At 38.4% G+C, this 19900-nt stretch overlaps 2 protein-coding genes and 1 long non-coding RNA gene across 5 annotated transcripts in view; all 3 read right to left on the reverse strand.

Moving 5' to 3' along the window:
- Positions 1 to 1825: 1825 nt before the first annotated feature.
- Positions 1826 to 11741, reverse strand: LOC110946373 (uncharacterized). Its single transcript, XR_007943397.1, has 3 exons — positions 11492 to 11741; positions 10832 to 11328; positions 1826 to 1851 (listed from the first exon to the last, which is right to left on the reverse strand). It is a non-coding gene; the product is annotated as an uncharacterized LOC110946373 (long non-coding RNA).
- Positions 1826 to 14767, reverse strand: si:dkey-283b1.6 (uncharacterized). 2 transcript variants are annotated; one of them, XM_051951030.1, is made up of 4 exons: positions 14555 to 14767; positions 3476 to 3573; positions 2510 to 2765; positions 1826 to 2348 (listed from the first exon to the last, which is right to left on the reverse strand). In XM_051951030.1, exons 2-4 carry the CDS (start codon positions 3502 to 3504, stop codon positions 2241 to 2243), a joined length of 393 nt encoding a protein of 130 aa, XP_051806990.1. In that variant the 5' UTR covers positions 3505 to 3573; positions 14555 to 14767; the 3' UTR covers positions 1826 to 2240. The 2 variants fall into 2 exon arrangements, with proteins under 2 accessions (XP_051806990.1, XP_051806991.1); XM_051951031.1 differs by lacking the exon at positions 14555 to 14767 and adding an exon at positions 7008 to 7063.
- A 270-nt stretch (positions 14768 to 15037) lies between these two features.
- The window catches only part of erap1b (endoplasmic reticulum aminopeptidase 1b), a 28732-nt gene continuing 23869 nt past the window's right edge, over positions 15038 to 19900 (reverse strand). For both annotated transcript variants that reach the window (XM_051951029.1, XM_022191472.2), the window contains exons 15-19: positions 19435 to 19619; positions 18882 to 19043; positions 18646 to 18786; positions 17381 to 17462; positions 15038 to 16463 (exon numbers count right to left, since the gene is read on the reverse strand). In XM_051951029.1, coding sequence (XP_051806989.1) covers positions 16293 to 16463; positions 17381 to 17462; positions 18646 to 18786; positions 18882 to 19043; positions 19435 to 19619 — 741 coding nt within the window. In that variant the 3' untranslated portion in view covers positions 15038 to 16292. The remainder of the gene's footprint in view (positions 16464 to 17380; positions 17463 to 18645; positions 18787 to 18881; positions 19044 to 19434; positions 19620 to 19900) is intronic.

A 19900-nucleotide genomic window follows, 5' to 3' on the forward strand; every position in this document is an offset into this window, starting at 1 on the left:
GAATGTTTCACCGTGGTTAAAAACATCGCAGGACAGGAATGTTTGAAAAAGAACGTTCTGTCATCTGAGATCTCAATAACATCCTGAGAAACATCTTTCCTTTGAGAACATTCTCTCATGTGTTCCTTCACCAAAAAAGGTAAAATGTTTTGCCTTTAAATAAATCACATCATTAAAAAAAACATTCTGTCATCTGAGGCCCCGATAACATCTGGAGAACATTATTTGAATGTTGTTTTGAAAAAGTCCTTTTTCATTGGGGGGTGTTCCTCAAGAACATCCCCAAAATATTCTCAGAACATTGTGACGAAATGTTCCATCTTTGTTATTATGTCATATTACAGGTGCGGGCTTAAAACAATCTCATGAATCCTGATAAAACCAGAACAAAAGAAAAAAATCTCACTATTCTGCCAGTCAAAACCAGTATAATACTGCCTTTCTTTGTGTGACAGTAACAAATCTGACTTTGTTAGCGCTGTAATGCAAAACAGCTGTAATCCAGAAGTTGTTACTTGTGATTTTTGACCTTTGATTACTGAACAAGGAAGTCCAGTTGAAATAACTCTCATGACAAGGCCTGAATGTTTCATTACTTACATAACGCTGACAAGAGCAAAATCCATTTAGTCACTTTACAGTAGTTTCTGCTCCACGGCAGACGCGCCCAATCAGCCAGAGCTGACAGCTGGCCAGGAGCGCAGCACAGAGAAGGGAGGGGCCATAACATTACAGTAGTTTTTACAGCATCTTTGGGCCCATAAAGTCGCGCCACCAGCAAGAATTCAAGGTGTGTTTGTGACGTTTTCAAAACTCACAAGAAAGTCTTCCAGTAAGAACATTACTCAATTTGAACCCAGTAGAAGTCACACCTTTGCAAAACACATCAACTTTTATTCCACTTTTGTTAAAATACATTTGCAAGTTCAATTTACAGCACTATTTATTGAAAAATAAAAATGATATTCACATAAAACAATGTTATCATCTTGCATAACATATATGTACATCTGAATGTGGTGTCAGTGTTACTATACATTTTTTAACCTCTATACCATTGGTGACACTACAGACTTGGAGTGACACAAATATGCTTTTCTCTCAGTTTTCCGAGACCTTTAAGTAGACCAGCTACTATAAATATCCACCTTTTCCCCCTGAGATTACAACAATTTCTTTGTGCAATTGTGCAAATTTGCTAAAATCACTGTTCAATAAAATTCTTCCAAAAAGTCTCTGTTAGTTTGACAGAAGGCTGTTTAAACAGTAGATTCTCATCTGCAGTTTATGCACTGTTAGACTGTAGATTGACAGCACAATTCTGACTTCAAAATACTGCTTTCTACAGTATTTAACAGTGTCACGAAGACAGAAAGAAAGAAGAATTAAGAGAGAATATATATATATATATATATATATATATACACACATATATGTAGTTGATAGTAAATATTTTCGAAGCAGCATTTGGATCAATATCTGCATTAAAACACACATAGGGATATATATGCAACAATAGACGGTGATATTTGGGGTTTAAGCAGAGTTAATAAGTGCCAGATGTTAAGTAAATTAGACCCATGAGAGTTTATCATGGTGTTGGGCTTTGTACAAGCAAGGTGCTATCCTATTTACAAAATTAATTTACGTGCATTATCTTGGTTTAAATTGCCCAATACTGTCACGAGTTTTGTCATTTCATGTAAAATACGTCAGAGCCACAAGAATTTGACTTGACAATTTGAAGAAAATTAGCAGAAGTGATGAAAAGAATGCAGTTCCACCCAATACCAATTTAGGACACAAGCCAAAACAAAGTGCATAATATTGTGAACCTGATTTTATGAAAACCTGTAAAGAAACAGAGAGATATGCATCAAACTAGAACAAACATATAACCTCCAGAGTGGCGATTTTCACACAAATTAGTGAAATGATATGCATGTGTCCCATTTTAACAATCATTATACACAGGAATAAAATCAAATTCAGGTCTGAAGTGGTTTTTTTTGTTGTTGTTGTTTTCTTTGTTCTTTGCAGCATCGTAGCTTTAAGCCTGCTGTCATTTTCTCTTCGTGCCATCGTCACATTCGGTGTCGCAATAAAAGGACAAGCTCACAATAAAAAAGAATCTTTAGAACATTATAAACTGCAGTTACTGGTTCACTTCAGTCCACGAGGCAGTGCAATAATCAAGACTGTCCATAACCTTAACACAGCAGCAGTGTGACAGTGATGCCTTACTGTGGTGGCTGTGCGTCTATTATGACTGAGTTTGGTGCTGTGAAATTCACAGAAAAGTCTTGTTCTGTGTAAGCAGGTGGCAGATCATCAGGCTTAAAATCCAGCTGAAATACACAGAATAAAAAGCAGTTATACATTAAATACCAAGAAATACACAAAGACGTATTTGTTTTGTTTTGTTTTCTCAGGATAGGTGCTGAAGATAAAAATCAAAGTGAAACATGATCCGAAATTTTGGTCTGGACTGGGTTTGTGCTAGATATACCTCATTATATGACGGTGGAGGCCCATTGTAGACATCAGTGCTGTACCGCGGAGGTGCATGTGAATCTTCACTGTCTGAATGTGACATGCCTTCTGCTCGGAAGGGGATGAAGTAAATGGACCGTTGGTGAGCTTCACTTTCACTGTGTCTCAGAGCCTCCTCCTCAATCTGCTGCTCCCTATAGCGACTGCAGGCTCTGCAGAAGGTGGTGCAGAATATGATGGAGAGACCGAAGCCGATGAAGCCCAGGAAGATCCTTGGAGAGGACGATGGAAAAGATGGAGATGTGTGCAGAACAGAGGAAGATGGGAGATGTTTAGAAGTTGTTAGAGACAAGAAATGTCTGTGTATGGGTCTTCCTACACCAAAACTTCAGTTGAGCTGAGTTTTAATGAAGGTTCTTAATAGGATTTAGACTTCTCTGGGGTCCAGTTGGCCTCAAACATATGTAACACCGACATCATACTGTGAATTTGTTTTGACTTTATGGCACAGAAAAGGATATTATATCGGTAACACATAGCCTATATAATGCAAAAACAAAAACAACCAAAAAAAATACTATGTGTCATTATTTGGTGTAAATAAAGACACACATTTAGGGAAATAGCGTCATGTCTGCAGCTCACTGTTTTCATTTCACTGTCAAAAATGCAGAAATAAGGCAAATCCAGTCAGCAAATCTGTAAGTATGCATGTGTTGTTTACTAGGGCTAATTTTCATGATAGACAGACAGACAGACAGACAGACAGACAGACAGACAGACAGACAGACAGACCAGTGTAACAAGCATTTTGAGTGCCCAAGTCTCTTCCTTGTAAAGCTTTATGTCTGACCTTAACTCATTAAGTCCTTTAAGGAAAAATGGGCCTGGGTTCTTATGGGTTAAACCAATGTCAAGATAAGAAATTGGACAAATAACAACAACAACAACAAAAAGATTGATGAGAAGATATGGGTCTTACTCCAGAAAGGGCAAAGAATCAAACACCATCCTTAAACTTGTGTGGACGAACTCTTGTTAGACCAAACTGGGAGTGGAGTTGCAATCCACAGTACAAACCTAAAAGATAGAAAGGGAAAATATTTAAAATTAATGTCTTGTAGGATTCTTTAAGGTGCCTCCAAGCTTATTACCTTATAAATAAATTTTAAAAATCCTTTATCCTCCTTCTGAACCAATATGAAAATTTACCTTGAACATACACCTCAGAAATCATTTCCCCCACCCCCAGACATTATAAACCCAGTAAAGCTCGTTGATTGGCTCTATTGCGGGTGGAGAGATATAGAAGCACAATAGAGACAGTGATTACAAGACGCCAGTTTGTCATGCAGTGACCTCGTTGGGTTTACAGTCATTCAGTTTGGTTGCACTGGTTGGAGATATTACGCAAAGCTCTCATGATTACGTTTTTCCACTATGCGTGTAAACCTAGCCGGTGATCGTCAAGTTTGAGGTTGATAAATGAGTGTTTTAGAGTGGAGAGGTAGACGGATCGTATACAGAGCCTTTAAGAAGTATTCAGCCATCTTGGACCCACCACCCTTTATTTCTTCAAAATAATGTCTCTTAATTCAAAATATATAATGTAAAAAACAAAAGTGATTGCATAAGTATCCACTCCTACTAGGTCAGTATTTATTAAATGGACCTTTGGCCACAATTACACCATTTAGTTAACGTAGATAAGCCTCAATCCGCCTTGCACTTTGGGACACTGCAGTTTTTCCCCACTCTTCTTTACAATACTGCCTAAGTTCAGTCAGGTTGCCTGACAATTGTGAGTGAATACACAAATTCTCAGTTGGATGGAGGTCTGGGTTCTGACTCAGCTGCCCCAGAACATTCACCTTGTCGTCTTTCAACCATTTTTGTGTAGCTTTAGCTGTACGATTTGTGTCATTGTATTGCTGGCAAACAAGTCTTCTCTCAAGTGGCAGCTTTCTTGCAGTTAGCCTCAGGTTGTCCTCCAGGATTTCCATGTGCTTTGCTGCATTTGTTTTACAATCTACCTTTCCAAAGACCTACTGCTGAGGAAAGATTCCCACAATATGATGCTGCCACCACCATGCTTCATGGTGGAGATGGTCAGTATGTTTGTGATGATGTGCAGCGTTTAGTGCCCGCTGAACATAGCCTCTAGTCTGATGGGCAAAAAGCTCAATTTAGGTGTTATTAGAAAAAAGAATCTTCCTCCAGCTGACTTCAAACTTTCCCACATATCTTCTGATGAATTGTAGACAAAATTCAATATGAACTTTTTCCAACAATGGTTTTCTCTTTACCGCTTTCATGTAAAGCTTTGACTGGTGAAGAGCAGATAACCTCTATTTCTGTGTGTGGGCATAGTCTCTCCAATCACAGCCGCTGAAGCTTGTAACTCCTTCAGAGGAGTCATAGGTGTCTTGGTGGCCTCTTTCATTAGCCTCTTTCACAGTCACTCAGGTTTTGAGGGCAAATAGCTCTAAGTAGACTTATCCTTCTATTTCTTAATGATAGATTTAAATGTACTCTGAAGTTAATTTCAGTGACTTGTAAATTAGCTTGTATCTCTCTCCTGACTTTTCAATAATCTTTTCAAAGAGTTGTTTGGGGCTTTTTTTCCATCTTCTTGGTGCAGGTAGAACCCAGAGTACTAAATGACGCTGACAAGACCATGCATCTTCATAATAAAATCAATTCAGACACATTCACTACATTCAGATAATCTCCATTTCATCATTTCACCAGTTGTTTGACTTCTGGCATCAATTGGCTGCACCAGGCGTAAACTAACCATGACGTCACCCGTTGGTTTCAACGTCGAGAAAATGAAGCCCGGATTTTGCTACTTCCTGGTCGCTGTTTTGGATTTTTTGGAGCCAGTGACATAAAAAGCGTCATCAAACAAGACTGGACCGAAGAGCAACTAGGGGCAGGATTGGCTGAGGACTCTCTTATCCCGCCCACGTTTTACCGCAGAGGCTTCTGTTGCTGTCTATCAAGTATAGCCACGCCCCCTGGCTCCGCCAACTTTAACGATTTATTTAAAATTCAGTATTGATTTATTTTAAGATCGGCCACCTGATCTCTCATTTTGACCATGAAAACGAACGGGAAAAAATCCTGAGCTGCAGAACATCAGTCTATCAAATTTTATTTTTTCCAAAAATGAATTGGGGTCTATGGAGAAAAAGCTTCTTGGAGCCAGCCCTAGCGGACGGCGTGATATTGCAAGTTTTTGACACTTCCGGGTTGGCTTCAATTCTGGAGCAAGATGCTACGTCCATTATATATACAGTCTATGGGCTGCACCTGTGTTGAATTAGGTGAGGCAGTCAAGTTAAATTGACTCGGTCAGGTCAAAACGATAATAGAGGAAAACTACAAAAGCGGGTGTATACTTTTTATAGCTACGGAATCCTGTGAGTTACCAAACTCTGACCCTTGTGATTTTGTGCCTATATATTCATATTTTAAACAGAAGTTGTTGAAATGCATCATTGGGCTTCATCAAAATCTATAGGTGAGCTTTAGGATCATCACGTGACTGAACTAAAACTGCAGTAGCAACCCAATAAACTGCATGTTATTCTTTTAGTTTAAGTTAAAACTACAAAAAACAAGGGTTATGGCTTCTTTTGGGAGCCACCTTTGTTTTAAACATGGCTTTAACAGAAATCGCTGACGTTACTCACATTTTTAAAGTGTCTTTGTTTTTCTTGAACATTTATAAGGTTATCATTTATTCCCATGTGATTAAAACCATGTACACTCTCTGTAATTGGTGATCGTTCTGAATAATTAAGATAAAATGGATTGAAAAGTTCATTTGCCTCTTAAGCTACACACACTATTTAAAAAATTGAATGTCAACCACACAAAAATAGTAACACATAGCTGAATAAGGGATTATTGTTGGTTCATGAACAGATGATGTAAAAGTTGGACTGTATTTTTACAAAATGGCTCTAAAATAATACCGATCAGGTTGGCAATCAGATTGCAGCACAGTCACACCCTTGAACCACAAGTACATCACTGCTCAACTCATTTACACCAAAGTTTATCACAAGTTTTAATCAGTTATATTAATATGTGAAATATCCTAAAGTTACATTTACAGAGAAGGGAGATAAATTCCGAGGAGATTACCACAAAACCTCAGTTCTTAACATTATGTTGTAATTACACTCAAGTCCAGAAAGACATTGTGTGGAGTGTGAGGGAATCTAAGATGACCAATCTTTTTTTTCAAAAAAAAAAAAAGGCAAAATAGATTATTAAATAAAAGCAAACTCAAAAAAAAAAAGACATGAGAAGGTGAGGTCAAAATTCACAACACACGATCAGTGAGCACATGGGAACAAAGATCAAGTCTGTAAATACTGTCAAAACAAATAAGAAGCTCCGAATATGACACATTTCAGAAAAGAAACTGGGATTATATTTGATCAGATTTCACTAACTAACAGTAAGTTAGTAGCAAAAAACCAACAACTTCAGACTCTTACCTTCAGTGCAGCAACGTCCCTTCTCAGGTGTGGAACCGGGGCAAAATCAAGCGGTGCAGAGTACAGTTTTTATTGTGGGCGTGCTGTAGAGGGGGTGGTGTGTGTGTGTGTGTGTGTGTGTGTGTGTGTGTGTGTGTGTGTGTGTGTGTGTGTGTGTGTGTGTGTGTGTGTGCGTGTGCGTATACACACATGGGAGTGAGTGCAAAGCCCTGAAAGTTTGTCAACCACTGAAATACACTCAGAAATTGTAATATTCTTAGCTTTATCAGCAGTGTGTTTAAGCCTTTGCTTAAGTTATACGTGAATGTGTATAATATGCTCACATGTATGAATTTGTGTGTGTGTTTTGTCAGTTGGACATTGTGTTTTATTGGTTTGTGCTAAAGGTCCATCGTAAGAATTTATGGCAGCTTTAGACCATTTAAAGCAACAGCTGCCTTCATCTACCTGGTAGATTCTATCGGGTTTTGAGTGAGAGTTAAGCTACCGTAGAAACGAGATGAGGAGGAAGGAGAGGCCTGTTTCCCATCAACCATTCAAATCTCAACACTCCTTGGTGTTCACATGAACATCAGAGTCAAAGTGGCAGGTCAAGTGAGACCTGCCCTCCATTTTTTATGTCAGAGAGCTGCTAATTCGTCCTGTTTTAAATTGTTAAAACAAAGTAGGCAGAGTTTAAATCAAGTGAGTGGTGCCAAATGTGAAAAAAAACGTCACATATGAAGCTTAGTCACTATAAATTAGTAGGATTCACTAATTTTTCCTTCATATCATTGTTTTTTCCACATTATCAGGTTGTTCAGTTTTTTAATATTGCACTTCCAGAAAGTAGAGACAAAAGACAGACAAGGAAAGAATTCCTGAGTTTAAATACCAAATATGTTGGAAACCACGGCATCCAACTTGTACCGATATGCAACTTTATGGGTATATTTTTTTGAAAGCTATACTACTATTTGCCAAACAGGGTTTTGATGAAAACCAGTTGTGCTCAAAGCTGTGTTGAGACAACAGTGACATCACTGTAAAATTTGTTGATTTTTTTTTTAGACTTGACAATTTACATCCAGATCTGTTCTCCCATGACAAGTAAAGCTGATTGTCCTTTAAACAGAAACACCCTAGTTGTTACTCCACCAAGGAACGTGGTGGAGTTATGCGACTATCGGCACTAACTTGTCCGTTATTCTGTCTGTTAATAACGTTACTCAAAAACTGACCAGATTTGGATGAAATTTTGAGGTAAGGTCAGAAATGAAACATAGACCAAGTGACTAGATTTTGGCAGTGATGCAGCTTATAGTTTGAATTTGTTTTCATTGCAAGATAGCGGCACTGCGTCACTGTGACAAGTGAACACAATGTCAGCTGTCTGCTGACAATCACATGATTGCAATTACAATCCTATTACAAATGAACCGCTGTGGATGACAAATTGTTTAAAATTTCATCCGACAGAAATCCTACAATGACTTAACAGGCTTAGCAGAGTACTGCTGTACTCTCAGAGCGCTTTTCTTGTTTTATTTTCTGTGTAAAAAAAAAATAAATGCACTTTGTGACTGGAAAAAAATTGAATCTAAGAAAATAATTGAAATTGCTGCTTTGTGGCAGCATTTTGCAAACTCTCCTACAGGAGAAGCATCAGACCTGCTGATCAGGAGTGAAAGGATACAAAGGTTAAACCCACAGAACTCTCAGGAAGACACGACTGTGCAATATTTATCAAATTACTAATGGCAGAAGCATAAAATGAAGTTACATGAATGCAAGTCAAATCAGGTCAAATCCATTTAGTCTCTTTACATGTTAGGGTCCAGGGGGGTTTGAACCCAGAATGCAGGCACACAGGAGGCAGGATACTTAAACAATGATTTTAATTTAAACAAAACAAAGCAAACCAAAACTCCATAAAGGAAGCAATCAAACAAAACTAAACCGGGCTCCAAACTAAACCAGAGCAAAGAACAAGAACAGGCCACGACATGGGCTAGAACTAAACATAAAACGGCACGACTCACAACTAACATCCGAACAGGGAGGGAGGCAGACAGGTTCTGCAGCCGGTGATCTGGGCGCGGCTTACACCGGGACTGCAACCAGCAGCGGGGATAGGCAGCTGCAGCGATAGGGAGCCGAGGCGAGGACAGAGGGGGAAGCTCTGGGGACAGTGCAAGTGGCTGCCGGATCGCAGCAGGGACAGGCGGCTGTAGGAGCCAAGACCGAGCTCCAGAACTCGGCCGGGCAGGACAGAGCAGGTGGGGAGATCTAGGGCTGGGGTAAACCGGGACAGAGTGGCTGGTGGAGCGTCAGCGGAAGCCGAGACAATGACCCAGCACCGAGTGATAGGGTGAGCCATATGTGCCGCTGATTGCCGATTGAGTGCGGCTGTGCTCCACGGCAGACGCGCCCAATCAGCCAGAGCTGACAGCTGGCCAGGAGCGCAGCACAGAGAAGGGAGGGGCCATAACATTACAGTAGTTTTTACAGCATCTTTGGGCCCATAAAGTCGCGCCACCAGCAAGAATTCAAGGTGTGTTTGTGATGTTTTCAAAACTCACAAGAAAGTCTTCCAGTAAGAACATTACTCAATTTGAACCCAGTAGAAGTCACACCTTTGCAAAACACATCAACTTTTATTCCACTTTTGTTAAAATACATTTGCAAGTTCAATTTACAGCACTATTTATTGAAAAATAAAAATGATATTCACATAAAACAGTGTTATCATCCTGCATAACTTAAATATACATCTGAATGTGGTGTCAGTGTTACTATACAGACATTTTTTTAACCTTTGTACCATTGGTGATACTACAGACTTGATGTTGGAGTGACACAAATATGCTTTTCTCTCAGTTTTCCGAGACCTTTAAGTAGACCAGCTACTATAAATATCCACCTTTTTTCCCTGAGATTACAACAATTTATTTGTGCAAATTTGCTCATTCACACATTTCATTTAGAATAAAAAATCACTGTTCAATAAAATTCTTCCAAAAGGCTCTGTAAGTTTGACAGAAGGCTGTTTAAACAGCAGATTCTCATCTGCAGTTTATGCGCTGTGGCACTGTTAGACTGTAGATTAACAGCACAATTCTGACTTCAAAATACTGCTTTCTACAGTATTTAACAGTGTCACAAAGACAGAAAGAAAGAAAGAAAGAAAGAAAGAAAGAAAGAAAGAAAGAAAGAAAGAAAGAAAGAAAAATGAATTAAGAGACAATATATATATATATATATATATATGTAGTTGAACTTAATGACAGAGAACTTATATGTGACTATGTTGAGAACATGATGTTGCTTTGTTGGACTATTATTTCTGCAGTTTCTGCTTGAAATACATCCTCCCACTAAAAGCAATGTTGCAGTGGTGTCAAGCCTCAACAGTTCTCTAAACTTGTACTTTTGATGAAAGTAAATACTTTCTAAGCAGCATTCAATATCTGCATTAAAACACACATAGGGATATATATGCAACAATAGACGGTGATATTTGGGGTTTAAGCAGAGTTAATAAGTGCCAGATGTTAAGTAAATTAGACCCATGAGAGTTTATCATGGTGTTGGGCTTTGTACAAGCAAGGTGCTATCCTACTTATAAAAATAATTTATGTGCATTATCTTGATTTAAATTGCACAATACTGTCACGAGTTTTGTCATTTCCTGTAAAATACGTCAGAGCCACAAGAATTTGACTTGACAATTTGAAGAAAATTAGCAGGAGAAGTGATGAAAAGAATGCAGTTCCACCCAATACCAATTTAGGACACAAGCCAAAACAAAGTGCATAATATTGTGAACTTGATTTTACGAAAACCTGTAAAGAAACAGAGAGATATGCATCAAACTAGAACAAACATATAACCTCCAGGGTGGCGATTTTCACACAAATTAGTGAAATGATATGCATGTGTCCCATTTTAACAATCATTATACACAGGAATAAAATCAAATTCAGGTCTGAAGTGGGTTTTTTTGTTGTTGTTGTTTTCTTTGTTCTTTGCAGCATCGTAGCTTTAAGCCTGCTGTCATTTTCTCTTCGTGCCATCGTCACATTCGGTGTCGCAATAAAAGGACAAGCTCACAATAAAAAAGAATCTTTAGAACATTATAAACTGCAGTTACTGGTTCACTTCAGTCCACGAGGCAGTGCAATAATCAAGACTGTCCATAACCTTAACACAGCAGCAGTGTGACAGTGATGCCTTACTGTGGTGGCTGTGCGTCTATTATGACTGAGTTTGGTGCTGTGAAATTCACAGAAAAGTCTTGTTCTGTGTAAGCAGGTGGCAGATCATCAGGCTTAAAATCCAGCTGAAATACACAGAATAAAAAGCAGAGTTACACATTAAATACCAAGAAATACACACAGAGGTATTTGTTTTGTTTTGTTTTCTCAGGATAGGTGCTGAAGATAAAAATCAAAGTGAAACATGATCCGAAATTTTGGTCTGGACTGGGTTTGTGCTAGATATACCTCATTATATGACGGTGGAGGCCCATTGTAGACATCAGTGCTGTACCGCGGAGGTGCATGTGAATCTTCGCTGTCTGAATGTGACATGCCTTCTGCTCGGAAGGGGATGAAGTAAATGGACCGTTGGTGAGCTTCACTTTCACTGTGTCTCAGAACCTCCTCCTCAATCTGCTGCTCCCTATAGCGACTGCAGGCTATGCAGAACATGATCCAGAACAGGATGGAGACACCCAAGCCGATGATTCCCAGGAAGATCCTTGGAGAGGACGATGGAAAAGATGGAGATGTGTGCAGAACAGAGGAAGATGGGAGATGTTTAGAAGTTGTTAGAGACAAGAAATGTCTGTGTATGGGTCTTCCTACACCAAAACTTCAGTTGAGCTGAGTTTTAATGAAGGTTCTTAATAGGATTTAGACTTCTCTGGGGTCCAGTTGGCCTCAAACATATGTAACACCGACATCATACTGTGAATTTGTTTTGACTTTATGGCACAGAAAAGGATATTATATCTGTAACACATAGCCTATATAATGCAAAAACAAAAACAACCAAAAAAAATACTATGTGTCATTATTTGGTGTAAATAAAGACACACATTTAGGGAAATAGCGTCATGTCTGCAGCTCACTGTTTTCATTTCACTGTCAAAAATGCAGAAATAAGGCAAATCCAGTCAGCAAATCTGTAAATATGCATGTGTTGTTTACTAGGGCTAATTTTCATGATAGACAGACAGACAGACAGACAGACAGACAGACAGACAGATAATACTTCACAATAATGTTGGCAAATTTTAACATTCAGTCTTAAACCAATGTCAAGATCAGAAATGGTACAAATAACAACAATAACAACAGATTGATGAGAAGATATGGGTCTTACTCCAGGGGCAAAGAATCAAACGACATCCTCAAACTTGTGTGGACGAACTCTTGTTAGACCAAACGGGAAGTGGAGTTGCAATCCACAGTACGAACCAAAAAGATAGAAAGGGAAAATATTTAAAATAAATGTCATGTAGGATTCTTTAAGGTGCCTACAAACTTATTACCTTCTAAACAAATTATAAAAAAGCCTTCATCCTCCTGAACCAATATGAAAATTTACCTTGAACATACAACTCAGAAATCATTTCCCCCACCCCCAGACATTATAAACCCAGTAAAGCTCGTTGATTGGCTCTATTGCGGGTGGAGAACTATAGAAGCACAATAGAGACAGTGATTACAAGACACCAGTTTGTCATGCAGTGACCTCGTTAGGTTTACAGTCATTCAATCTGGTTGCACTGGTTGGAGATATTACGCAAAGCTCTCATGATTACGTTTTTCCACTATGCTTGTATACCTAGCTGGTGATCGCTGGTAACACTGAGATAGCGGTCTATAAGGAGGTCAGAGTCATCAATATGAAGACTGAAAGGAAATTTGGAAGTCGGGTTTGAGGTTGATAAATGAGTGTTTTAGAGTGGAGAGATAGACGGATGTATACAGAGCCTTTAAGAAGTATTCAGCCATCTTGGACCCACCACCCTTTATTTCTTCAAAGTAATGTCTCTTAATTCAAAATATAAAATGTAAAAAACAAAAGTGATTGCATAAGTATCCACTCCTACTAGGTCAGTATTTATTAAATGGACCTTTGGCTACAATTGCACCATTTAGTTAACTTAGATAAGCCTCAATCCACCTTGCACTTTGGGACACTGCAGTTTTTCCCCACTCTTCTTTACAATACTGCCTAAGTTCAGTCAGGTTGCCTGACAATTGTGAGTGAATACACAAATTCTCAGTTGGATGGAGGTCTGGGTTCTGACTCAGCTGCCCCAGAACTTTCACCTTGTCGTCACCAATTGGCTGCACCTGTGTTGAATTAGGTGAGGCAGTCAAGTTAAATTGGCCCGGCCCGGTCAAAGTAATAATAGAGGAAAACTACAAAAGCGGGTGTATACTTTTTATAGCTACGGAATCCTGTGAGTTACCAAACTCTGACCCTTGTGATTTTGTGCCTATATATTCATATTTTAAACAGAAGTTGTTGAAATGCATCATTGGGCTTCATCAAAATCTATAGGTGAGCTTTAGGATCATCACGTGACTGAACTAAAACTGCAGCAGCAACCCAATAAACTGCATGTTATTCTTTTAGTTTAAGTTAAAACTACAAAAAACAAGGGTTATTGTTTCTTTTGCAAGCCACCTTTGTTTTAAACATGGGTTTAACAGAAATCGCTGATGTTACTCACATTTTTAAAGTGTCTTTGTTTTTCTTGAACATTTATAAGGTTATCATTTATTCCCATGTGATTAAAACCATGTACACTATCTGTAATTGGTGATAGTTCTGAATAATTAAGATAAAATGGATTGAAAAGTTCATTTGCCTCTTAAGCTACACACACTATTTAAAAAATTGAATGTCAACCACATAAAAATAGTAACACATAGCTGAATAAGGGATTATTGTTGGTTCATGAACAGATGATGTAAAAGTTGGACTGTATTTTTACAAAATGGCTCTAAAATAATACCGATCAGGTTGGCAATCAGATTGCAGCACAGTCACACCCTTGAACCACAAGTACACCACTGCTCAACTCATTTACACCAAAATTTATCACAAGTTTTAATCAGTTATATTAATATGTGAAATATCCTAAAGTTACATTTACAGAGAAGGGAGATAAATTCCAAGGAGATTACCACAAAACCTCAGTTCTTAACATTATGTTGTAATTACACTCAAGTCCAGAAAGACATTGTGTGGAGTGTGAGGGAATCTAAGATGACCAATCTTTTTTTTCAAAAAAAAAAAAAAAAGACAAAATAGATTATTAAATAAAAGCAAGCTCAAAAAAAAAAAATGACATGAGAAGGTGAGGTCAAAATTCACAACACACGATCAGTGAGCACATGGGAACAAAGACCGAGTCTGTAAATACTGTCAAAACAAATAAGAAGCTCCAAATATGACACATTTCAGAAAAGAAACTGGGATTATATTTGATCAGATTTCACTAACAGTAAGTTAGTAGCAAAAAACCAACAACTTCAGACTCTTACCTTCAGTGCAGCAACGTCCCTTCTCAGGTGTGGAACCGGGGCAAAATCAAGCGGTGCAGAGTACAGTTTTTATTGTGGGTGTGCTATGGAGCTGTCTGCTGACAATCCTACTACAAATCAACCGCTGCGGATCACAAATTGTTCAAAATTTCATCTGTCGGAAATCCTACAATGACAGGCATAGCAGAGTACTGCTGTAATCTGAGTACTGCTGTAATCTGAGTGCTTTTCTTGTTTTTTGTGTAAAAAAAAAAAAAAAAAAAGCACTTCACTTTTGTGACTGGAAAAAATTGAATCTAAGAAAAAATTGAAATTGCTGCTTTGTGGCAGCATTTTGCAAACTCTCCTACAGAAGAAGTGTCAGACCTGCTGATCAGGAGTGAAAGGATACAAAGGTTAAACCCACAGAACTCTCAGGAAGACACGACTGTGCAATATTTATCAAATCACTAATGGCAGAAGCATAAAATGAAGTTACATGAATGCAAGTCAAATTAATTTTATTTATGTTAAACCAGGAAATGCTCTCCTTAAAGATGAACAAAAGTAACATTACAATCAATAAAAAAAATTACACTGCTGAATGGATTAAACCACAACGTTTTTGTAACGTTACTTTTTCTGTTGTCAAGAATTTTAATTTCCATAAAGTTAAATGTGTTCAAAGAAAACCAGTGGTGTCAGATTTAATATTTATGTTCAATATTCAAACTCAAGCAAACAGTGCAAAATGAAGACTCAGCCGGATGACACCGAGTTCTGCACTTTTTTTTAGGTCTAATATGATTCAGTAACAACACTTAACCTGTGTAAAAAAATCCAACAGGTGCATTAAAGTAACTCCTTCCTGCTTTGCTGGCTTTACAGAATTAATTCAGGTGTAGCCACCGTATATTCTGCTGCAGATTTTGTTGTTTTCCTAGTTGAGGAGTGCTCTGGTACTAAAATATTAAAGAAATTAATATTCACAATTCATTTTTGGTACAACATTAACTGATTGTACAACCCTGTACAATCTTTATGTTGCTGTTTTCTACAGCAATGATGCAGCACAAACCAAAATTTACTTCACACAAACAACAAACGAACCCTCAGCCCCGCTTGTCAACACACAGTTTCGCAATCACACACCTACAAACATATACAGACACACGGTGACAAGAGCAAAACTATTCTTCTGCTCTCAGTGCATTCATTGAGAAAATTGTTCCTCAAGAACATTTTTTGAAAAGGCAAACAAAAGGTTTGTTTGTTTTTTTTTAATCTTTTGGGGATCACAACAAGGGAACCCCAAACGTGCCTTAAAAATTATGTTACATCTTAAACCGCATCACGTGTGAAGGTTTATTAAGGCAATTCTTCAGGCTATTTTTCACATACTGGGGGTATTTACAATACCTAATTAGACCATTATAGACATAAAACTGTAAGTATTTGCCCACTGAACAACACTTGGTGTAAAAAAAGTCACTGTCATGGTCAGTCAACAGTGGCAGATGAAATAAACTTCGGCTGACATCCGTCTATTCAAAATACCTGTTGTGATGATTTTTAATCTTTGGATTTGGTAAAGGTACAAACAAATTCTGAGTCTGTTACTTTTTAAATTCTTTAAGTTGCAGGTTTGACATGTCTGATTGTCATCATCAACTTATCTAATCTGTGAAGTGAGACCACACGTCTGTTTCTGCCTGGAACAACATAGTTATCCACACTAGACACTTAGTTTCCCCTGTAGCTATAAATCCTCATGAGGCACTCGGTGATTGCGTTTGTTCAGCCAGGCCTGCAGCAGAGGAAGGTTTTTGTCCATCCAGCGGATGTTATCCTCGATGGTCTCGTAGGTCTGCTGGATGCACCTCATCTCTGAGCCCGTCTCCTCGGTCAGGGAGCCGAAGAAGCTTCGTATCTGAGTACATGTAGAGAAGAGGGACTTAAATCCATGGATATGTTAACAAAAAATCCAAAAATGAATGAAAAAGCTTGATAGTAGAACAAAAAGCTACAACAAGAAGCTATAAGATGCTAAAACATTCAAATTAATTTGTACATACAAGAAACTATTTTAAAGTTTTACTCACTGTTCCTGTCAAAATCATGAATTATCTATGCCTTTGCAGGTACTACCTTAGCTGCATCTGGTATGTATTTACTAAACCTACAAGTTTACATACAACTGCACCTTGAATGGAATTTTTTGCACAACTTTCTGCAATACATCTTCATATATGTTAAGCAGTGTACAGCTATAACCAAAAGTACATCAGTTACATTACTGTTTATATAGTTATCAGTTCACCAAATAAGCTTTCTTTCAATGTTTTCATCGATAGACTTTTCTTCTAGATTTTAATATTTTATAGTTGCACATATTCTGTACTTGAAAAATGTCTGATTTTGTGAATGCATGGATTGCTTCTTTATTTCATTGTACACTGCAATGACTATAAGCAATTATATTCTGTTTCATTCTATTTATTTTGCAGAGAGATCTAAACTTGAATGTGCAAATTGATAATGTTCATACAGTGGATATGACTTAGAGAGTTTTGTGGCACTTTCTCCTAACTGGACAAACATCTGTACATCAAAACATAAACTATAGATGGGAAAAAGAACAAGTTCGATGACTGAGATAAAGAAACTTGAAGAGTAGATTGACATGAAGACAATTTAACCAATGCAATGCCCGTCAGTGTTTAAATCTTTTTCTATTCTATCACTTGGGATGCTGAGCACAGAGTTCCTGGAGCTGCTAGTAGGTTAACACACAACACAGTTTCTAGTTAAAACAATGGAGGCCCAGGTGGACACAGCTTGACTCACCTCATCCAGCATCTCTGTGGTAGAGTACTGGTTGGTAACTCCAGTCACCAAGTATGATATAGTGTGGGAGCCCAGGTCAAACCTGTTGCATTAGAGCAAACAGACATGATTCAAAGTTCACAATATTCAACTCCGTTTACATTTTTACGTAAATTTTTTAAAAAGGGCAACACTTTTGAGTATTTTTGTCTATAAAGCTTTACATGGGTGACCCGCTAACTGGGCGGTTCAGATGCAGACATGACATTAAATGCTGCCAGCAATGAGTCCCCAGTTTGACTTTTGGCTGGAGGATCTTTAATATAGGTCCCCTTTTATTTCTACATAGTAATATCAACTCAATAAAACTTCAAAATAAGTGATTAAGCAAGTATTGACCTGCCAAGTCAGTATTTATTAGATTAACCTTTGGCCCCAATTTCAGCTTAAGCCTACGTAGATGGCCTCAATCAGACTGGCACATCTTGACTCTGCAATTTCACCTCGATCTTCTTAGGAAATTGCTCAAGCTCTATTTAGGTTGAGTGAGGATGGTGAGTGAACACACTGATATTTTCTCTTTGTTTCTCTACATTTTCTGTCTGTCGGTATGACATGATTTAACAAAGGCAAAATGCCCCCCCCCCCCATAATCCTACATTTTACATTATGAACTGTATAATGCTTTTGAATCCTTTTACCTTGACCAGCTCACAAAACATCAGTTTGCAAACTCCTAAAACTTCTGTACATCACCGTCACATTTACAGAAGCTGTTGGACACCGGGTTTATTTTAAAGTCCCTTTCTGGTCTTTTTGGTGGTATAACCCCTAAAAACTTATTGCTTTGTGTCTCAAGTTGCAATACTGGAGAAATCCAGTTGTACCAGAAAAAAATTCTGAAGAACAATGATACAGATTCTTAGGTTAGTTAGGTGTTACACCTCGACAGTCTAAATCTTCATTCTTTCGAGGAGTTTCAAGGTGGAAATGCTCAGCTGTTGTGTTGACTGCTTATTTCATTCATGATATGTTGTCTAATAAATAAAAAACACAATATGGACATGCTAACCAGGTGAATAACTTCATTTTTAAATGTTTAAAATCAGGTTTGTTATGATTGTACAACAGCAAGTAGCATGTTTGCACTATACTATATCTAACAGTGACATACTTCTTAAGTCTGATAAAATGAGTGTTTTCCAATATTTTAAATATAAACGATGCATTGTGGAGCTTCAAAACAAGGGTGAAATCGATACAGTGTGTGTGATTGACCGACTGACTTCTTGATCATGGTGTGCCAGTGGGCTCGGAGGAAGTCCCAGGCCAGTTTGTAGCCGTGTGGGTTCTTGCTGATAGATACGACCACATCCGGCAGGTCCTGAGTCTTCATCACCTCACCGTGGAGGCTCTGCTCCATCATCCTGCAAAGAGAAAGAACGGCAGAAGGGAGCAGGAGAAATTACATTCTGTTTTTCTGTCAATGGTTTTGCTGTTCCAGTTGTCATAATCTACACACCACTGGAGTTTGTCCTTCCGTGGGCTCCAAGCCATGGCAGTCTTCATGCGGCTCCTGACAGACATTTGCATCGAGTGGCGGTACTTCTCAAACAGGAAGTCCCACCCTTCTGCCGTTTGAGCTCCGGTTATGAACACAGCCATTGTGATGTCAACAGGGAGGCTAGAAACAGAAAAAACGTTGAGACAATCTGAAAATGCATAAATACTGCACATGACATGCACATATATTCATACATGCCTTTGCATACGCACACTCTATACGTCAGAGTCACTTCACATTTTAATCATTATTCTGCAGTCACTTTATATTTAAAAATTGAAAATTTTATACTATTGAAAATATTTTCTGTATATATCATCTATACCAGGCTCTTTGTTTTGTGTGCCTTTGTCTTTTTTGTAGCATTACTGTGTGTACAAGTAGGATCAGGCACACAAAACAATTCACTATGCACTGTACTACAGTATGTGCAACTGTTTGTGTGACGATAAAATCAGATTAGATTGGACAGAAAAGCTCTGCGGTGCTGTTGACACCTGTGATCTCTGACCTCATGTTGCCGTCAGAGTCCTTCCACTGGTTAAAGAGCTGCGTGGCTTTGTTCAGACATGGAGGGTATTTCCTGACGCAGGCGAACAGCAGCAGGTAACTCCTCAACACTCGCTCAGAAACTGAACCAGAGTCGGTCCACTCCTGCCGGTCGATCAGGCCCCGGAACAGATCGACAATGTAGCCCTGAGACACACAAGCAGCCAGTGTACAAATCACTGCTGACAGGGGTTGATGGATAGATTTACTGAACATGTGCTAGGTGCAATTTTGTCACAACTTTACTGTGGTGGTAATTTATGAAAAAAGAAGCTTCATTTCACCACAAGCTGTTGTTTCTGGTGGTTAGATGTAATGCTGATTTTTATCTTTGTATCATTTTCAATGCAAACCTTTGTGGTTTTTCACTATAGGTTGCACATAAGAAACAAAAACCTGACTTTGGGTACTGTTAAGTTGTGAAGGGC

The sequence above is a fragment of the Acanthochromis polyacanthus genome, chromosome 7 (genome assembly GCF_021347895.1).
Source record: "Acanthochromis polyacanthus isolate Apoly-LR-REF ecotype Palm Island chromosome 7, KAUST_Apoly_ChrSc, whole genome shotgun sequence".
NCBI classification, from domain to species: Eukaryota; Metazoa; Chordata; class Actinopteri; family Pomacentridae; genus Acanthochromis; species Acanthochromis polyacanthus.